At 41.4% G+C, this 17,023-nt stretch overlaps 1 protein-coding gene across 1 annotated transcript; it reads right to left on the bottom strand.

Annotated features, from left to right (window-relative positions):
* Nucleotides 1-1,460: 1,460 nt before the first annotated feature.
* Nucleotides 1,461-6,783, bottom strand: LOC121534555 (histamine N-methyltransferase-like). The gene is made up of 6 exons (XM_041841130.2): nucleotides 6,626-6,783; nucleotides 6,484-6,536; nucleotides 5,857-5,964; nucleotides 5,029-5,159; nucleotides 3,236-3,329; nucleotides 1,461-2,693 (listed from the first exon to the last, which is right to left on the bottom strand). The coding sequence occupies exons 1-6, from the start codon at nucleotides 6,760-6,762 to the stop codon at nucleotides 2,332-2,334; spliced, it is 885 nt and encodes a 294-aa protein (XP_041697064.1). The 5' UTR covers nucleotides 6,763-6,783; the 3' UTR covers nucleotides 1,461-2,331.
* Nucleotides 6,784-17,023: the final 10,240 nt, after the last annotated feature.

Here is a 17,023-nt window from a genome sequence, read left to right as displayed (position 1 = left end):
CCTCAGTTAAATTACAAATCTCGAGGTAGGAATATTGCAAAAATATGATCAATGGCTCATTCGAGAGAAGACATCCTCCCGAGTTATGACATCGGCCAGTAATGAAATTTGACATGTATGATAGACGTTTTCAAGATCTAAATGTCATATTCCTATTAACTTCCAGTGTAGTGAGAGTGACATTATCACGGTGCTACGTCATACCGGCTGGATTTCTGCCTGCTTGAACGCCAATAACTGAGATACACATGAAAACACGAAATGACCCAGGAACTCGATAGAACATCCCTCAGAGATGCACAAAAACAATTAACATTCAAAATGGGTGAACCTTTCATTTAACTTCTGAATGTATTGCCATTCAGGACTTCGCTGCTGTTGCTTCCCTGTCTCACTCTCTGCCATTTTCCCAACTGTTAACGACGATGACGTGCGGAGTGCTTTATATCCGTAGCAAATAACTAGAAAGATACTTATCTCCTCCTACTAACGTTACAGCATTGTTGCATTAGGTATTTGTTTAATCTATCTTTTTCCCTTTATGATGATGATCTGGACCTGTTAGTGGTAGTTTTGTGATAACTCCACTGTGATAAAAATGTTGAGGAGAAGAAAAGAAAATAATCTCGGTTCGTTTTTTTTCTTAAAGTTAACAATCCCAATTTCATTTATGTTCACACCCCTAGTACAGTATAATGTTCTGTATTGTGCTGTACTGTACCCCACTGTACTTTACTCTACTGAACTAAACTCTACGGCACTGCACTGTAATCTACTGTGCTCTACTGTACTGAACTGTGCTGTCCATATTTATGAAACAGACGTCTCTGATTGGTTCGGATTTGGTCCGGTCCGACCAAATTTGTTCTTTTTTGGGTGCGGATCTCATTAGAATAATAAATACCCAGCTTGCTTTGCAAGTGTTCATTTTTACATTTACATTTTGTGATTTAGCAGACACTCTTATCCAGAGCAACTTACAGTCAGTGCATTCAACCTAGGTAGCTAATGTAATGACGCTCCAGGAGAGTGAGGATCCATTTGCAGTTTTATTACAATCTGGGTCGTACAAACAGGGTCAATCGCCAGCAGACACAACAGTAGGGATAAGGCAACTCGTAATCCAGGTACAGGCATAAGGTCAGGGCAGGCAGCAAGCTTACCAAAATCAGTCCAGTAAAGAATATAGTCCAGGGCAGGCAGCAAAGAATCAAGGAGGGAAAAACAGTCCAGAGTAAATCCACGGGCAGACAGACACAGGCGAAAACGCACAGAAATGATCACCAGGGTAAACAAGACTTCGCAAGGGGAGAGAGTTGGGAGCACCTAAATAGTCTACTGATGGGAGTCAGGTGCAACGGTAATCAGAGCCAGGTATGTGGGAAATGTAGTTCAGGGGTTTAATACTCAGGAGAGGGTTCCCTCTGGTGGTGAGCAGGAGGAACAGCGGGAGTCTCGTTTGTGACAGCTAAACAATCACATATCACAGTCATAGCAAGAAAAATGTTTCTGTAACCGTTACTGAGAATGTTATTGTTGTTGAGGTGTTCAGTCATCGCTGACAGGTTAAAGCTTTTGAATAATAAATGTTCCACGTTACAATCTTCAGTTGGCTCCATTTTCCTTTTTTAATTAGAGTATTTTTTTGTGGATGTGATATAATGCCTTTTTTCAGAGTAATTTTGCTCACTGGGTAGCCCTGATTGTAAAATTCTAAATAATATGGGGGGCCCCTCGAATGTTTGTTGCCTGTGGCGAATACCCAAGCTCTGCGCCTGCAGGCCTATGTATCAAAACCATACAATAATAGCTTACACTGATTAGAAACTATAATGCATTAACAATATATTGTATGCTTGGTCACCTATTCAAATACTGTAGGTGATCAAACAGAAAAGAGTATAAGTACATGAGCTACAAGTTTACTTTATACAGAGCACATCTGAACAAAGGTAAGACTGGTCACCGTTTGGTTCCACTTCTCTTGATATCACTGAGACAGAATCAAAATCCACACAGGCTAAATGATTACTGCAAGTCAAAATATTTATGAACTACTTCAGACTGATTAGCCTATTGTTAACAGTACATGAGACATGCTGATATATTTAGTCATTCAGTAGACTGGTGGATCATATCTTATCATAACTGATAGAGGTAATGATAAAACTGTATACATTCTGGAGTGTATACAGGATACATTCACATATAATTAAGACAAGATGTCAATCAAAAAAGCAACCTTGTATCTTATGTCAGGTTCTGATGTTGTCACTCAATTCATCATTGTTGCTAAAGTATTTAAAGTGACTGTAGAGGGTTAACAACTAGTTACTGTAGAGGGTCAACGACCAGCACGCCCAGGGTGTTATTGAAGATAACCCTTCCGTCTACCTCTTTACTACAGTCTGGGTGTCTCAGCAGCTCCAGAGCACTAGCCTTCAGCTCTGCAGGAGCCGTGCTGCTGAAGTTCAACACCTCAGTCAGGAAGTCCAGCAGTAGCTCTCCTCTCTGGTCCCCCTCAGTGAAACACTCTGTGATATCCATCTGAGAAGGCAGCTCGTAGCTCTGGTAACTCACTGCCTTAGAGTCCAGGTAGGTTTTAATATCACCCGTGGTGACACACTGACTGCTCTCTGTGCTACACAGCTGGGTCCTGAAGGTCCTCCACAGCTTCCCCCAGCCACTCTCACCTACAGAAAAAGTATAACAGTATAACAGTTCATACAGTATTTTAGATGTTTGTGTATTATGTGTATGCCAGGGATCCCTGTATTGTTGCCAGACACATTTCCCTATTAGACAAGTAGGTATTCAAATCAATAAGTATAACATATAACTGTCACGATCGTCATATTGAACAGACCAAGGCGCAGCGTGATGAACGAACATACTTTAATTAGTTAAAGTGTAAACACGATACAAAAACAAGAAACGACTCGTGAAGTCCACGGTAACAATGACCGAACACGGAACAAGAACCCACAAACACAAAGGGAAAATAGACAGTATAAATATGGCTCCCAATCAGAGACAACCAACGACAGCTGACACTCGTTGCCTCTGATTGGGAGTCACTCTAGCCAACATAGAAATAAACACACCAGAATTACCAACATAGAAATAAACACAAAGAATGAACACACCCTGGCTCAACATATAGAGTCCCAGAGCCAGGGTGTGACAATAACAGAGCTCTGGCAGGCATGGGTTCTGATAAACCCATTTGACTCACCAGACACCAGAATGATGAGTAGTTTTCCTTTCTTGTCCAGGAGGCTCTGGTAGAATGAGACTGTAGCACAAGGATCCTTCACGTAATACAACATCTGGATGGAACCCAGAGGAACTATCCGATTATTCTCATAAAAAGACTGAATGTGATCTTAATAATGCAATACAAATAAATAGCAATAGCTATGTATGGTACATACAGTGCATTCGGAAAGTATTCAGACCCCTTGACTTTTTCCACATTCTGTTACGTTACAGCCTTATTCTAAATTGATTAAATTATATTTTTTCCTCATCAATCTACACACAATACCCCATAATGAAAAAGCGAAAACAGGTTTTTAGAAATTTTAGCTAATTTATTAAACAGAAAAACCAGAAAAACCTTATTTAAATAAGTATTCAGACCCTTTGCTATGAGACTCGAAATTGAGCTCAGGTGCATCCTGTTTCCATTGATCATCCTTGAGATGTTTATACAACTTGATTGGAGTCCTCCTGTGGTAAATTCAATTGATTGGACATGATTTGGAAAGGCACACACCTGTCTATATAATGTCCCACAGTTGACAGTGCATGTCAGAGCAAAAACCAAGCCATGAGGTTGAAGGAATTGTCCGTAGAGCTCAGAGACAGGATTGTGTCGAGGCACAGATCTGGGGAAGGGTACCAACAATTGTCTGCAGCATGGAAGGTCCCCAAGAACACAGTGGTCTCCATCATTCTTAAATGGAAGAAGTTTGGAACGACCAAGACTCTTCGTAGAGCTGGCCGCCCGGTCAAACTGAGCAATCGGGGGAGAAGGGCCTTGGTCAGGGAGGTGACCAGGAACCCAATGATCACTCTGACAGTGCTCCAGAGTACTTCTGTGGAGATGAGAGAACCTTCCAGAAGGACAACCATCTCTGCAGCACTCCACCAATCAGGCCTTTATGGTAGAGTGGCCAGACGGAATCCATTCCTCAGAAAAAGGCATATGACAGCCCGCTTGGAGTTTGGCAAAAGGCACCTAAAGGACCCAGACCATGAGAAACAAGATTCTCTGGTCTGATGAAACCAAGATTGAACTCTTTGGCCTGAATGCCAAGCGTCACGTCTGGAGGAAACCTGCAGGGACTGGGAGACTAGTCAGGATCGAGGGAAAGATGAACGGAGCAAAGTACAGAGAGATCCTTAATGAAAACCTGCTCCAGAGCGCTCAGGACCTCAGACTAGGGCGAAGGTTCACCTTCCAACAGGACAACGACCCTAAGCACACAGCCAAGACAAAGCAGGAGTGGCTTCGGGACAAGTCTCTGAATGTCCTTGAGTGGCCCAGCCAGAGCCTGGACTTGAAACCGATCGAACATCTCTGGAGATACCTGAAAATAGCTGTGCAGCAACGCTCCCCATGAAACCTGACAGAACTTGAGAGGATCTGCAGAGAAGAATTAGAGAAACTCCCTAAATATAGGTGTGCCAAGCTTGTAGCGTCATACCCAAGAAGTCTCGAGGCTGTAATCGCTGCCAAAGGAGCTTCAACAAAGTACTGAGTAAAGGGTTTGAATACTTATGTAAATGTAATATTTAAGTTTTTTATTTGTAATACATTTGCTAAAATTGATAGAAACCAGTTTTTGCTTTGTATTATGGAGTATTGATGAGGGGAAAAAACTATTTCATCAATTTTAGAATAAGTCTGTAAAGTAACAAAATGTGGAAAAGGTCAAGGGGTCTGAATACCTTCCAAATGTACTGTACTGCAGCACACACACCAGGCATCCACTATACAAAGCCATGTGGGTTAGTTCTAACCTGTATCATGTGTATGAAGTCCATCTTCTTGGTATAGTTCTTCTCTCGCCAGTCCTTCTCAAACTCAGTGGCAGTCATCTTATTCCAGGTGAATTTAATGTAATCTAGATTTGGTTTCTGGGACACCAACACTACACAAGATAAAGATATACACTGAGTGTACAAAACATTAAGAACACCTTCCTAATATTGAGTTGCAGCTTTTGCCCTAAGAACAGCATCAATTTGTCGGGGCATGGACTCTAAGAGTTGTCAAAAGCATTCCACAGGGATGCTGGCCCATGTTGCCTCCAATGCTTCCCACATTTTTGTCAAGTTGGCTGGATGTCCTTTGGGTGGTGGACCATTCTTGATACAAATGGGAAACTGTTGAGCGTGAAAAACTCAGCAGTGTTGCAGTTCTTCACACAACCTGGTGCGCCTGGTACCTACTACCATACCCTGTTCAAAGGCACTTCAATATTCACCCTCTGAATGGCATACATACACAATCCATGTCTCAAGGTGTAAAAATCATGATTTAACCTGCCTCCTCCCCTTCATCTACAGGGGAGGAGGAAGATTTTGTACACTCAGTGTATGAAGTCAATCCACACAAAAAGTGACTGTAAGATTAGGTTATTAGGATATGCCATTGAATTAATCATTTATTACACAATCATACTGAAATTAAAAATATACCCTTATAGTTGTCTTAAACCTTTCCATTGGAGTCTGCAGTCCCGTAACTGTAATAACGTTATACCCTTTTAATTGTGGTACTGGTAAACCTTTCCATTACATTCTACTTTACCCCTATAGTTGTATTGTCCTACAGTCTAACCGTACCCTTATAAAGGTGTAACTGCTGGGCACTGGGCTCCACCACCTGGTTGTCCACGGTTATGGCAAGATGCTTCAGACGCAGCTCAGAGAACATCTTCAGGTCAACCTCACCTGTTAATGTGGGAACATCAGAAACAGACAACCTATGAAGAGCTGGAACCAGACCCTAAAGCAGGGATACTCAACTCTTACCCTACGAGATCCAGAGCCTGCTGGTTTTCTGTTCTACCTGATAGTTAATTGCACACACCTGGTGTCCCAGGTCTAAAATCAATCCCTGATTAGAGGGGAACAATGAAAAAATGCAGTGGAACTGGCTTGGAGGTCCCTAAAGGAAGGCTTTTCTACTAGAGTCAAACAGAAAGAGTAAGAACCGGAGGACATAACAAAGTAATGTCATTTTATAAGTAATGTTAGCTGCCAAATAAGTGACGTACATTGTGCGAACCAAAAATAAATTGTCCTCAGTTATGATTAGCAGAACTTGGTGGACGTAATATGCCTATAATAAAACAGGTAAATTACTTTACTTGGTATGCTCTTAGGTAAATCAATGTCGTTAAACAAACAGTAAATATTTGAATTGTTTATCTATAGTATTGTAATCCCTTGTAACAGCTTGTATCTCACCTGCTCCACTTCCGACTCCCATCACATTAATATTGGCTTTTCCCTCTCCAATGCTGGGGAAGACAAAGGCAGGATATTGTGCTATCAGGACAGGTAGCTACTAGCATAAAACACCCCAGAGTCTTAGCTACATCTTTGTTACCTGGTTAGTATGTCAGGCAGGATGGCGTGGATGAAGTCCTGCATGCACTGATGTTCAGAGGAGCACTCCAGGAACAACTGGAAGGACTGCAGGTATCTGTTATCATCCTCCACCAGACTCCTCAAAGCATAGGACATTGTTAAATGGTCTGTCAAAACAATCACAACTTACACTCCTTTCAGATGAGAATGACAGAACACATTCAATGTATTTATATGAATGCAATAAGGCACCAGTGTCACAGAAGAAACATAACCCCTCCCACTGTACTTCTTTCTTTGTGAAGGCTGATCCTTTTAAAGCTGTATTGCTCTTTAATTCCCATGGTGACAATTTGACAATGTGAGGATGCACCAGCTAATCAGGGGACTTGATGATTGGTGGAATCAAGGTGTGTTAGTGCTGGGCTGGAACAAAAGCCTGCACATCCTGTGGGTTGCCAGTCAATCTACCTCCTCATTCATTTTCGGAACATCTCCTTAATATTCATTACGTTCTTCCTTTGCACTCAAATCAGTCAAACCACATTAAATGCTATTAAAGTGATGTGTGTCGCGGTAACTACGGTAATGAGGTGATGCCTGGGACTAAAACAGACTGAACCAGATGAATTAGACCTAACAAGAAGCCGTGTCCAGGGCTGCTCATCTGGCTGGCCCTGACACTACCACCCTAATTCACTTCAGCATTAAAAAGAAGTGACACTCTTAACTAAATGAACTGGATTAAACAAAATATTTTAACTCCATTTCCCCCATCCCCTGAATAGATTGAGATTAACTGAGAGGCTGTCTGTCAATCTATGCAACGCTTATCAGGCTGTTTCCATCAGGAGGATCTGGCCAATCATCTTGGATCAGTCATTACTATTCAGATCCAGACATAAAGCACTATAGAAGCTCTGTAAATCACACCACTACTTAGGAAGAGGAGTTTCTCTCAGACATCCTGGTTCAACCCAGAAAATGTACCTGTTTTGTTACAGATAAATCTGATGAAACTTCCCACTGGGCACACACTGGTTAAATCAACGTTGTTTCCACCAATGTGGAATAAATGTTGAATTGACGTCTGTGCCCAGTGGGTTCAATTTCTCCAGGTACAGTGAGTGTTTGGGATAGAGTGTGTATCCATGGTGCATAAATCTGAAAGGGAAACCACTTGTTCATAACATCATCAACAACACCATCAACAACTCAAACTATTTTATCAAGCACTCAGCAGGTCAACCGATCACCTATACTCTGAGGTTCATTTTCTTGCTTTTCACACACAAACAACAAAAAATAGAAAAACTAAAGTAAAACCAAATGATCAAATTAATGAAACTGGACAGCCACTTCAGTTGATGTTCCTCTCTGCTGTTTAGTAAGGAAGAACAACATTATCTCCACAATTATTATCACAAGAGACAACAGAGGCAAAAAGAAACCACACAGATCAGTGCCATATTCAAGATCAGACTTCACTCCGTCTCCTCTGATCAACTTATAAACTGATACAGCAGATTGCTGAACTGGTATACTGTGTACTGCATTTTCACATTTCACATTAACGTTGATCTTAAATCATACTTGGAATTGCCAAATTGGGATGGGTTGTGTGAACTACCTACTAAATAAAAATAAATAGCAACATTAAATAAAAATCCTTACATATCTCTGCTTACAATCATAACAAGAATAGCCTAACCTGCTTAATGCTTACACATACTGTATCTAAAAAGGTATAACTCTCTGGTCTGAACTACAAGTCTTTTTCTAGATTTTTTTCATCACTGCTGTTTATCAGATCACAAAGGACACTTACGACAAACAGATGACTATCGTTCTGTACAGGACATCATGGCCCACATAAAGTATCTGAAATGTCACTGTCTTCATTGTTCAATGTATCAGCTCCCTATCAACTAACGTCATGGACACAACAGTTACCAGAATCTAGACACTGTGACAATAAACTCATGTTTTATGACAGGAAGACACTGAATAATCATGATATTATCATGAAGAGTATAAAACATTGACAATGAAGAAACATCATTGTATTAGCCTTTGCATTTTCACATGACCATGTGTACCCCAAAGCTCTGTATTAAAACTTTTACTTTAACCGGATCCTGGAAGTCGAGTCTTTAAACATTTCAAAGTCAACATTACCATCTTCAGTTTGGTGTCAAATAAGCAGGATTGACTTGTTGATTTAGGGGCTTATTAAATGCTCACACATTGTGATAATCGTAACTGCTTACACATAGTAGTAATGCATATGGCAGGGGTCCCCAACTCGTGGCCAGTGATTTTAGAAATGGTTAATTGACCACAAAATCAACATTTTGCAATGGCCATCAGTCTCCGTACTTGAAGAGGGCAGTCCATAAGCGCAGATGAAGGATATCAAGGATCTGGAAATATTCTGTATGGAGGATTGGTCTAAGATCCTTCCCAATGTGTTCTCCAATCTCATAAAGCATTTAAGAAAAAGGCTCAGTGCCATTATCATGGCAAGGGGAGGATGCCTGAGTGTACCAATAATTTTGACCCCCATCATTTTTAGATGTATTACAAAATATCTTTCTATGAGCAATTGTATTAGAATAAATATTTTTTGCATCCAATATTCCTCAGTATATGTGTTATTTATTTTAAAGTATTTTTTGCTAATCTTTATCAAGGTTGCCAAAAATGTTGGACATGATTGTATCTAACTAACTATCTAAAACGGTATAACTTTCTGGTCTGAAGTCGTTGACCAGTGTTCTGTACAGGACATCATGGCCCACATAAAGTAGCCGAAGTGTCACTTTCTTCATTGTTTAATATATCAGTATTCTATCAACTAACGTCGTGGACACGTCAATTACCAGAATCTTAACAATAAACGTATGTTATGACAGGAAGACAGTGAATAATCATGATATTATAATGAACAGTATAAAACATTGAAACTGAAGAAACATCACTGAAGTGAACCCTCTCGCTTAACCTTTGCATTTTCACATGACCACCTGTACCCCAAAGTTCTGTATTAAAACTTTTACTTTGACCGGATCTTGGAAGTCAAGTCTCCTCTTTCACTTTTACAAAAAGGTGGAGGGTGGCACTTTTCAACCCGTACTGAACCATGATGGGATTCGATTAAGTTGAACCGGGTGGGCGGAGTTTGCACCGGGTAAAAAGTGATTGCATTCGTTTCGGAACCAGGCTGACTCCCGGGTGCCCCGCTCTGGCCGACGGTGAAGTCGGCTCAAAACGAAAGTGACATGAGTTAAGCACGAGGAGTAATGAGTAGGATTCTGTGTTTTCACACGCAAAAGTGATTGCTTTTAATAAAACATTTTTTTATCTGCCTTCCCAATGAAAACTAGTTTGAAAATTTGAACATATATTTTATGGAAAAGTGATGTTGGATGTTACTGATTGATGCATCATGCTGCGTTGTTGACAACATGACAGAGCGGCACAGATTACTGTTCGATTTGAGCAGGGAGCGCCTCCCTCATCGGCATTATGGAGTTAAATCTTCATAATGGTCAGACGTTGCTGACGCATGCCAAATCTTACAATGCCTGGATAGGTATTTTTATTTTATTTTTACATATCAGCTAACCACATCTTGGGCTCGTTCAAGCAGATCACTTTTCTCAAACCGCCTTTCAATGTGTGTTGCATGGGATAAAACATTTCCGACTTGTGCCTAAATGTCGACTGCATGAACCTTACAAAAATGTGATCAAAGGTCATGAAGTTGACTGCAGTCGATGGCAAGTTTCTGTAGTTCCTCTTCACCAACTTCATCCTGCAGCCATCACCTGCATTGCTGTCTCTATGCACACTCACAGGGCCCTACACACTCACATACACACTCACTCCATCATCTGCTCACTCAAACATAATATGCACAAATATTTATACTGACTCTACACACACGCACACCCACTCACATACAAGCTGCTGCTACTCAGTTTATCTTATATCCTAGCCTAGTCACCTTACCCCAATACATATCTAACTCCATCACTCCAGAGTCCCTGCACATTGATGATCATATTTAGCGGACAACAGTTCTTGAGGGCTTCAACAAAAAAGTGGTTTGCTATTTCTGTTCATACTGGTGAACTGGCGTTTGAGTTGTGTGGCTGCAATTTCAACAGCCCCTTATCTCTGGAATATCTTGGCATGCATCATTCAAGACTAAATTTAAATTGTGTGCAGCGCAATGGACATACTGAGTGTACAAAACATTAGGAACTGCTCTGTCCATGACATAGACTGACCAAGTCTATCCCTTATTGATGTCACTTGTAAAAATCCACTTAAATCAGTGTAGATGAAGGGGAAGAGAAAGGTTAAAGAAGGATTTTTGAGCCTTGAGATAATTGAGACATGGATTGTGTATATGTGCCATTCAGAAGAGGACAAAATATTTAAGTGCCTTTGAACAGGGTATGGTAGTAGGTGCCATGTGCACCGGTTTGAGTGTGTCAAGAACTGCCACGAAGCTGGGTTTTTCAACAGTTTCCCGTGTGTATCAAGAATGGTCCACCACCTAAAGGACATCCAGCCAACTTGACACAACTGTGGGAGGCATTGGAGTCAACATGGGCCCGTATCCCTGTGGAACGCTTTCGACACCTTGTAGAGTCCATGCCCCGACGAATTGATGTTGTTCTGAGGGCAAAAGGGGGTGCAACTCAATATTAGGAAGGTGTTCCTAATGTTTTGTACACTCAGTGTATAATGCACTATGTCTCTGGAAAGACTGTCTGGGTTGTCAATACTATGTATAGAAAACAGTCGGGCCCGCAACCTGGACCTAGAGGCCATGGTGCAAACATTTGCAAACAAAAAAGTAGGACTTCATGAGACCAGGTTCGATTTAGGCCTAATTTAATTTACCTTGAGTATTGCAGCCCATTTGTGTAGGCTATTAGGCAGACAAAAGCCTCAGAGTTCAACAATAAATAGTAACTGAATCTCTAGATAGCTTTAGATAGCAGGTTACACTGCATAATGAAACAATCCATAGTAAGCTAGTGTTTTGAGGGTGGACTGAGACATCGCTTGCGGTACGGTTTTGTAAATATAAGGACTTTATCTTTCATATCGGCAACAAATTGATACACACCTTTATAGGGTTAGGGGTTAGTGTCCCCACACGGCCATATCTCCATGTTACAGCGTGTGTTCAAGGAACTCAGAGGGACCACCTGTGCTAATTAGCTAACTAGCATGCTCCGAACACCTGTGTGTAACGGAAGAAGGACGCCAGAAATGTGTTGTCACTGAAAAATACTGTTGGCTGCAACTGTGATAAAGCTGGTTAAAACAGTGTACAGTAAGTGTTTATTTTGTATTTGTGAAATTATTTTTGATGTGATATGAAAGTAAAGTGCTTTATGTTTCTAGAACCGTATCACATTTAGATGGAGTTTTTGGCTGCCAGAGCCAGTCTACCTCTGAAAATAACATGTAAGGTCCTTAAGGAGTAACAGTAGGCTCCTTAAGAGTGCATAATGGGCTAGAGGCCGCGGTGAGGGAAGCGCAAGAGAAAAATCGACAAGGTCACAGGGAAATGGCTCCCTGAGAGAGTGGGAGATATGGAGGAGGAAAAAATAAGTCTGGAGGAGTCTGGAAAGAGTTTTTAAAAAGTACAGGTAAGGGTTTTGTCATGTATTTTGATGTTAGCAACCAGAAAATCAAGTGGTTAAGTGTGCTACAAGATATTAAGAACAGCATATGAAAACACCCATATAGTGTCTAAAATGTACAGATTGTGGGCCTTAATGATTTCCCTGTTTAAATGAAGGAAATTGAATATAGAGCCCCATGTGATCATAAAAAACAGTTATCAAGTATTGAATACAGTTATGATTAAAATATTGTTGTGTACTTTGCAATTCATCATTTCCTTCATTTTCATTGTGATCTTTTGTCAATATAGGCAGCAGAAGCGGAAAGCAGAGGAGCTGGCGGACAACAGTAGAATCAGAAAGCTTGCACGAGGTGCAGGGGCCAAGCCCACGATGGATGAGGAGGATGAACAGTGAATGGCAAAGTGTATAGGTAGGTGTTAGATTATGAACTTCACAAGGTGGTGAAAGTGCACAGTGAAGCGCTTGATGCTCCTTTCCAATACATATTGAGTGTCTTATTCTGGTTACATGATGATCGATGCTTGGCTGCAGTTTTCCAAAAATGATCTTCTGTCCATAATAATCTCACCATGTAGGCTAGCCTACCAGCACTGTATATCTGCAAGCTGTTGGCTAAAGCGCATGTGCCAAGACCGCAATATGTGGGCACATTCGCAATATAACACAAAACATTTTTTGTGACAAAACCATCAGTAGAGTTGAAAATGCGATGGAAACCCATTTAACTTCGGTACATGGGAATTTAAGAACAAAAGTAATTTTTATGTGCACTACGTCATCACGCACAGCCTTTTATCAGCAACAAGTCAATTTGAAGGACACACATCTCTGGTGGGAAACTGCACATATTGTTTTTATGCAGATTTTAGAATATTCGCATGAAATTCTGTCGCCAATTAGATGGAAACCTAGCTGTAGATGTAGAGTGTTGGCCAGATTGAAATCACTGTATGTACTGTTAAATAGTTCTGAAAGCTGAGACCTTGACCAGTAGATCACCCCATGCCCTGCTTGTATCCTTTTATTCCACAGAAGGGTTTGGGCCAGTGGTGTTCCAAGAAGCCACCAAAACCAGAGGATTGAGACAACTAATGCACGCATCACCAAAATAAAATATGAGGCTAGATATTGACTAACTTTGGCTTTTGTACTCCTCAACAGAGGGTTTCCTCAGTACCAAGAGGCAGTCTATTCTCCAGCCAACAGACAAAACAAGAAGCAGAAAACTATCACTTCATGACTTCCCAGAATTTTCAATGTACATCACCCCATCTGCCTTTCACATACTGAAGAAAAAGCCAGTCAACGTGGACGGCAAAACAACTCGTATCGCCACTGAAGATTCAAGCATGGCAGTCATCCACCCAAGTGGATCGAATCACGTGTCTTAGACGTGAATGCCCTAATGAATTTGAAGTCACACAAGACTCTGAAGCCATAACACATAGTACAGCTCTACACACGCTTTGTTGCCAGATCAGGGACACCACAGTCTACTTTCTTGACACTTTAGAGGAAGGTGATATAATGAGCATAACTCAGAAGACTTCTGTGAAGAATGCCCTTTTGCAAACCAACTAATTGACACAGTCATTTCAGCAAGCCCAACGTGATTGATTTGAGCTTAAAGCAGGCATCTGTGGCAGAGAAAAAGCTACAGGTAGTGTGATAATTGACAAACTGTTGATTGTCTCTGAAGCAATTGAAGAAGTGGAAAAGGGCTTGTCTGTCCTGTCTGCAAAGAGACTTGTTAGTCTCTGTGAAACTTCAAGCCACCTGCCACGATTTGGTGAAATATCTGGATGCCCTAGACATGCTCAAAGTCTGCCCCCAGATTCTTGAGTTGACTGATGCTGGGCCAGTAGTTGGTGTGTCCAACTTTGAGGTAAGAACATGACAATGTTGAATCAAACACCTGATCTGAAATGTGCTATGCCGTGTTAACATTTATTCAGAATAGTAGGGACTTTGCTACTGACAGAACAGCATTTCAATGTTCTCTTTCCTCACTTTGTTCTCTCTCTCTCTTTGTTTTCTTTGGTCATTTTCTTCACTTTCAGGCACGATTCAGAGCTGCTGAGAGAGAGCGGATCCATTCTTCAGACCTGCTATGTCGCATCCACAAAGCCTGCGAAGACTGGGCAGAATGAGGCAGAGAGGCTCAATGCATCCATGGGTATGGTATGTGTATTGTTCCAGAAACTACCAAATACTAGATAGTGCTTTAGGCTTGAATCTTTGTGCCAGCTTGAACTACTGTTGAACCATAGCTGAGAGGGCACAAGACAGTGGCCACCATGTAGCACTGAGTGGTAGGAATAATTGATGACAGAACAAGCATGTACAGTGGGGAAAAAAAGTATTTAGTCAGCCACCAATTGTGCAAGTTCTCCCACTTAAAAAGATGAGAGAGGCCTGTAATTTTCATCATAGGTACACGTCAACTATGACAGACAAAATGATTTTAAAAAATCCAGAAAATCACATTGTAGGATTTTTTATGAATTTATTTGCAAATTATGGTGGAAAATAAGTATTTGGTCAATAACAAAAGTTTCTCAATACTTTGTTATATACCCTTTGTTGGCAATGACACAGGTCAAACGTTTTCTGTAAGTCTTCACAAGGTTTTCACACACTGTTGCTGGTATTTTGGCCCATTCCTCCATGCAGATCTCCTCTAGAGCAGTGATGTTTTGGGGCTGTCGCTGGGCAACACGGACTTTCAACTCCCTCCAAAGATTTTCTATGGGGTTGAGATCTGGAGACTGGCTAGGCCACTCCAGGACCTTGAAATGCTTCTTACGAAGCCACTCCTTCGTTGCCCGGGCGGTGTGTTTGGGATCATTGTCATGCTGAAAGACCCAGCCACGTTTCATCTTCAATGCCCTTGCTGATGGAAGGAGGTTTTCACTCAGTCATGGTCAAAAGTTTTGAGAATGACACAAATACTAATTTTTACAAAGTCTGCTGCCTCAGTTTTGATGATGGCAATTTGCATATACTCCAGAATGTCATGAAGAGTGATCAGATGAATTGCAATTAATTGCAAAGTCCCTCTTTGCCATGAAAATGAACTTAATCCCCCCCAAAAAATGTCCACTGCATTTCAGCCCTGCCACAAAAGGACCAGCTGACATCATGTCAGTGATTCTCTCGTTAACACAGGAGAGAGTGTTGATGAGGACAAGGCTGGAGAGCACTCTGTCATGCTGATTGAGTTAGAATAACAGACTGGAAGCTTTAAAAGGAGGGTGGTGCTTGAAATCATTGTTCTTCCTCTGTTAACCATGGTTACCTGCAAGGAAACACGTGTCGTCATCATTGCTTTGCACAAAAAGGGCTTCACAGGCAAGGATATTGCTGCTAGTAAGATTGCACCTAAATCAACCATTTATCGGATCATCAAGAACTTCAAGGAAAGAGGTTCAATTGTTGTGAAGAAGGCGTCAGGGTGCCCAAGAAAGTCCAGCAAGCGCCAGGACCGTCTCCTAAAGTTGATTCAGCTGCAGGATCGGGGCACCACCAGTGCAGAGCTTGCTCAGGAATGGCAGCAGGCAGGTGTGAGTGCATCTGCACGCACAGTGAGGAGAAGACTTTTGGAGGATGGCCTGGTGTCAAGAAGGGCAGCAAAGAAGCCACTTCTCTCCAGGAAAAACATCAGGGACAGACTGATATTCTGCAAAAGGTACAGGGATTGGACTGCTGAGGACAGGGGTAAAGTCATTTTCTCTGATGAATCCCCTTTCCGATTGATTGGGGCATCCGGAAAACACCTTCTCCGGAGAAGACAAGGTGAGCGCTACCATCAGTCCTGTGTCATGCCAACAGTAAAGCATCCTAAGACCATTCATGTGTGGGGTTGCTTCTCAGCCAGTAGTGGGCTCACTCACAATTTTGCCTAAGAACACAGCCATGAATAAAAAATGGTACCAACACATCCTCTGAGAGCAACTTCTCCCAACCATCCAAGAATAGTTTGGTGACGACCAATGCCTTTTCCAGCATGATGGAACACCTTGCCATAAGGCAAAAATGATAACAAAGTGGCTCGGGGAACAAAACATCAACATTTTGGGTCCATGGCCAGGAAACTCCCCAGACCTTAATCCCGTTGAGAACTTGTGGTCGATCCTCAAGAGGCGGGTGGACAAACAAAAACCCACAAACTCCAAGCATTGATTGTGCAAGAATGGGCTGCCATCAGTCAGGATGTGGCCCAGAAGTTAATTGACAGCATGCCAGGGCGGCTTGCAGAGGTCTTGAAAAAGAAGGGTCAACACTGCAAATATTGACTCTTTGCATAAACGTAATGTAATTGTCAATAAAAGCCTTTGACACTTATGGAATGCTTGTAATTATACTTCAGTATACCATAGTAACATCTGACAAAAATATCTCATAACACTGAAGCAGCGAACTTTGTGAAGACCAATACTTGTGTCATTCTCAAAACTTTTGACCACGACTGTACATGAAAACAGCAGAGTCACTGTTCCTGGCCATCACTACTTTGAGAAGATCGAGAGACGTTCATTGACAAATACTTCCAGTTTAGCAAACTGTACTTGGAGTTCTTGAAGGGAAGTTGCAAAGGTGAGATAACATGTTTATCTTGACCATACAATTGTGATTAATTGATTTACAGTGTCTTCAAAAAGTATTCACACTCCTTGACGTTTTCCGCATTTTGTTGTGTTACAGCCTGAATGTAAAATGTTTTTAATTGAGATTTTTGTCAC

Source organism: Coregonus clupeaformis, chromosome 21 (assembly GCF_020615455.1).
Source record: "Coregonus clupeaformis isolate EN_2021a chromosome 21, ASM2061545v1, whole genome shotgun sequence".
NCBI lineage: Eukaryota > Metazoa > Chordata > Actinopteri > Salmoniformes > Salmonidae > Coregonus > Coregonus clupeaformis.
The sequence above is the reverse complement of the archived record's forward strand: the minus strand, read 5'-3'. Positions and strand labels throughout refer to the sequence as shown.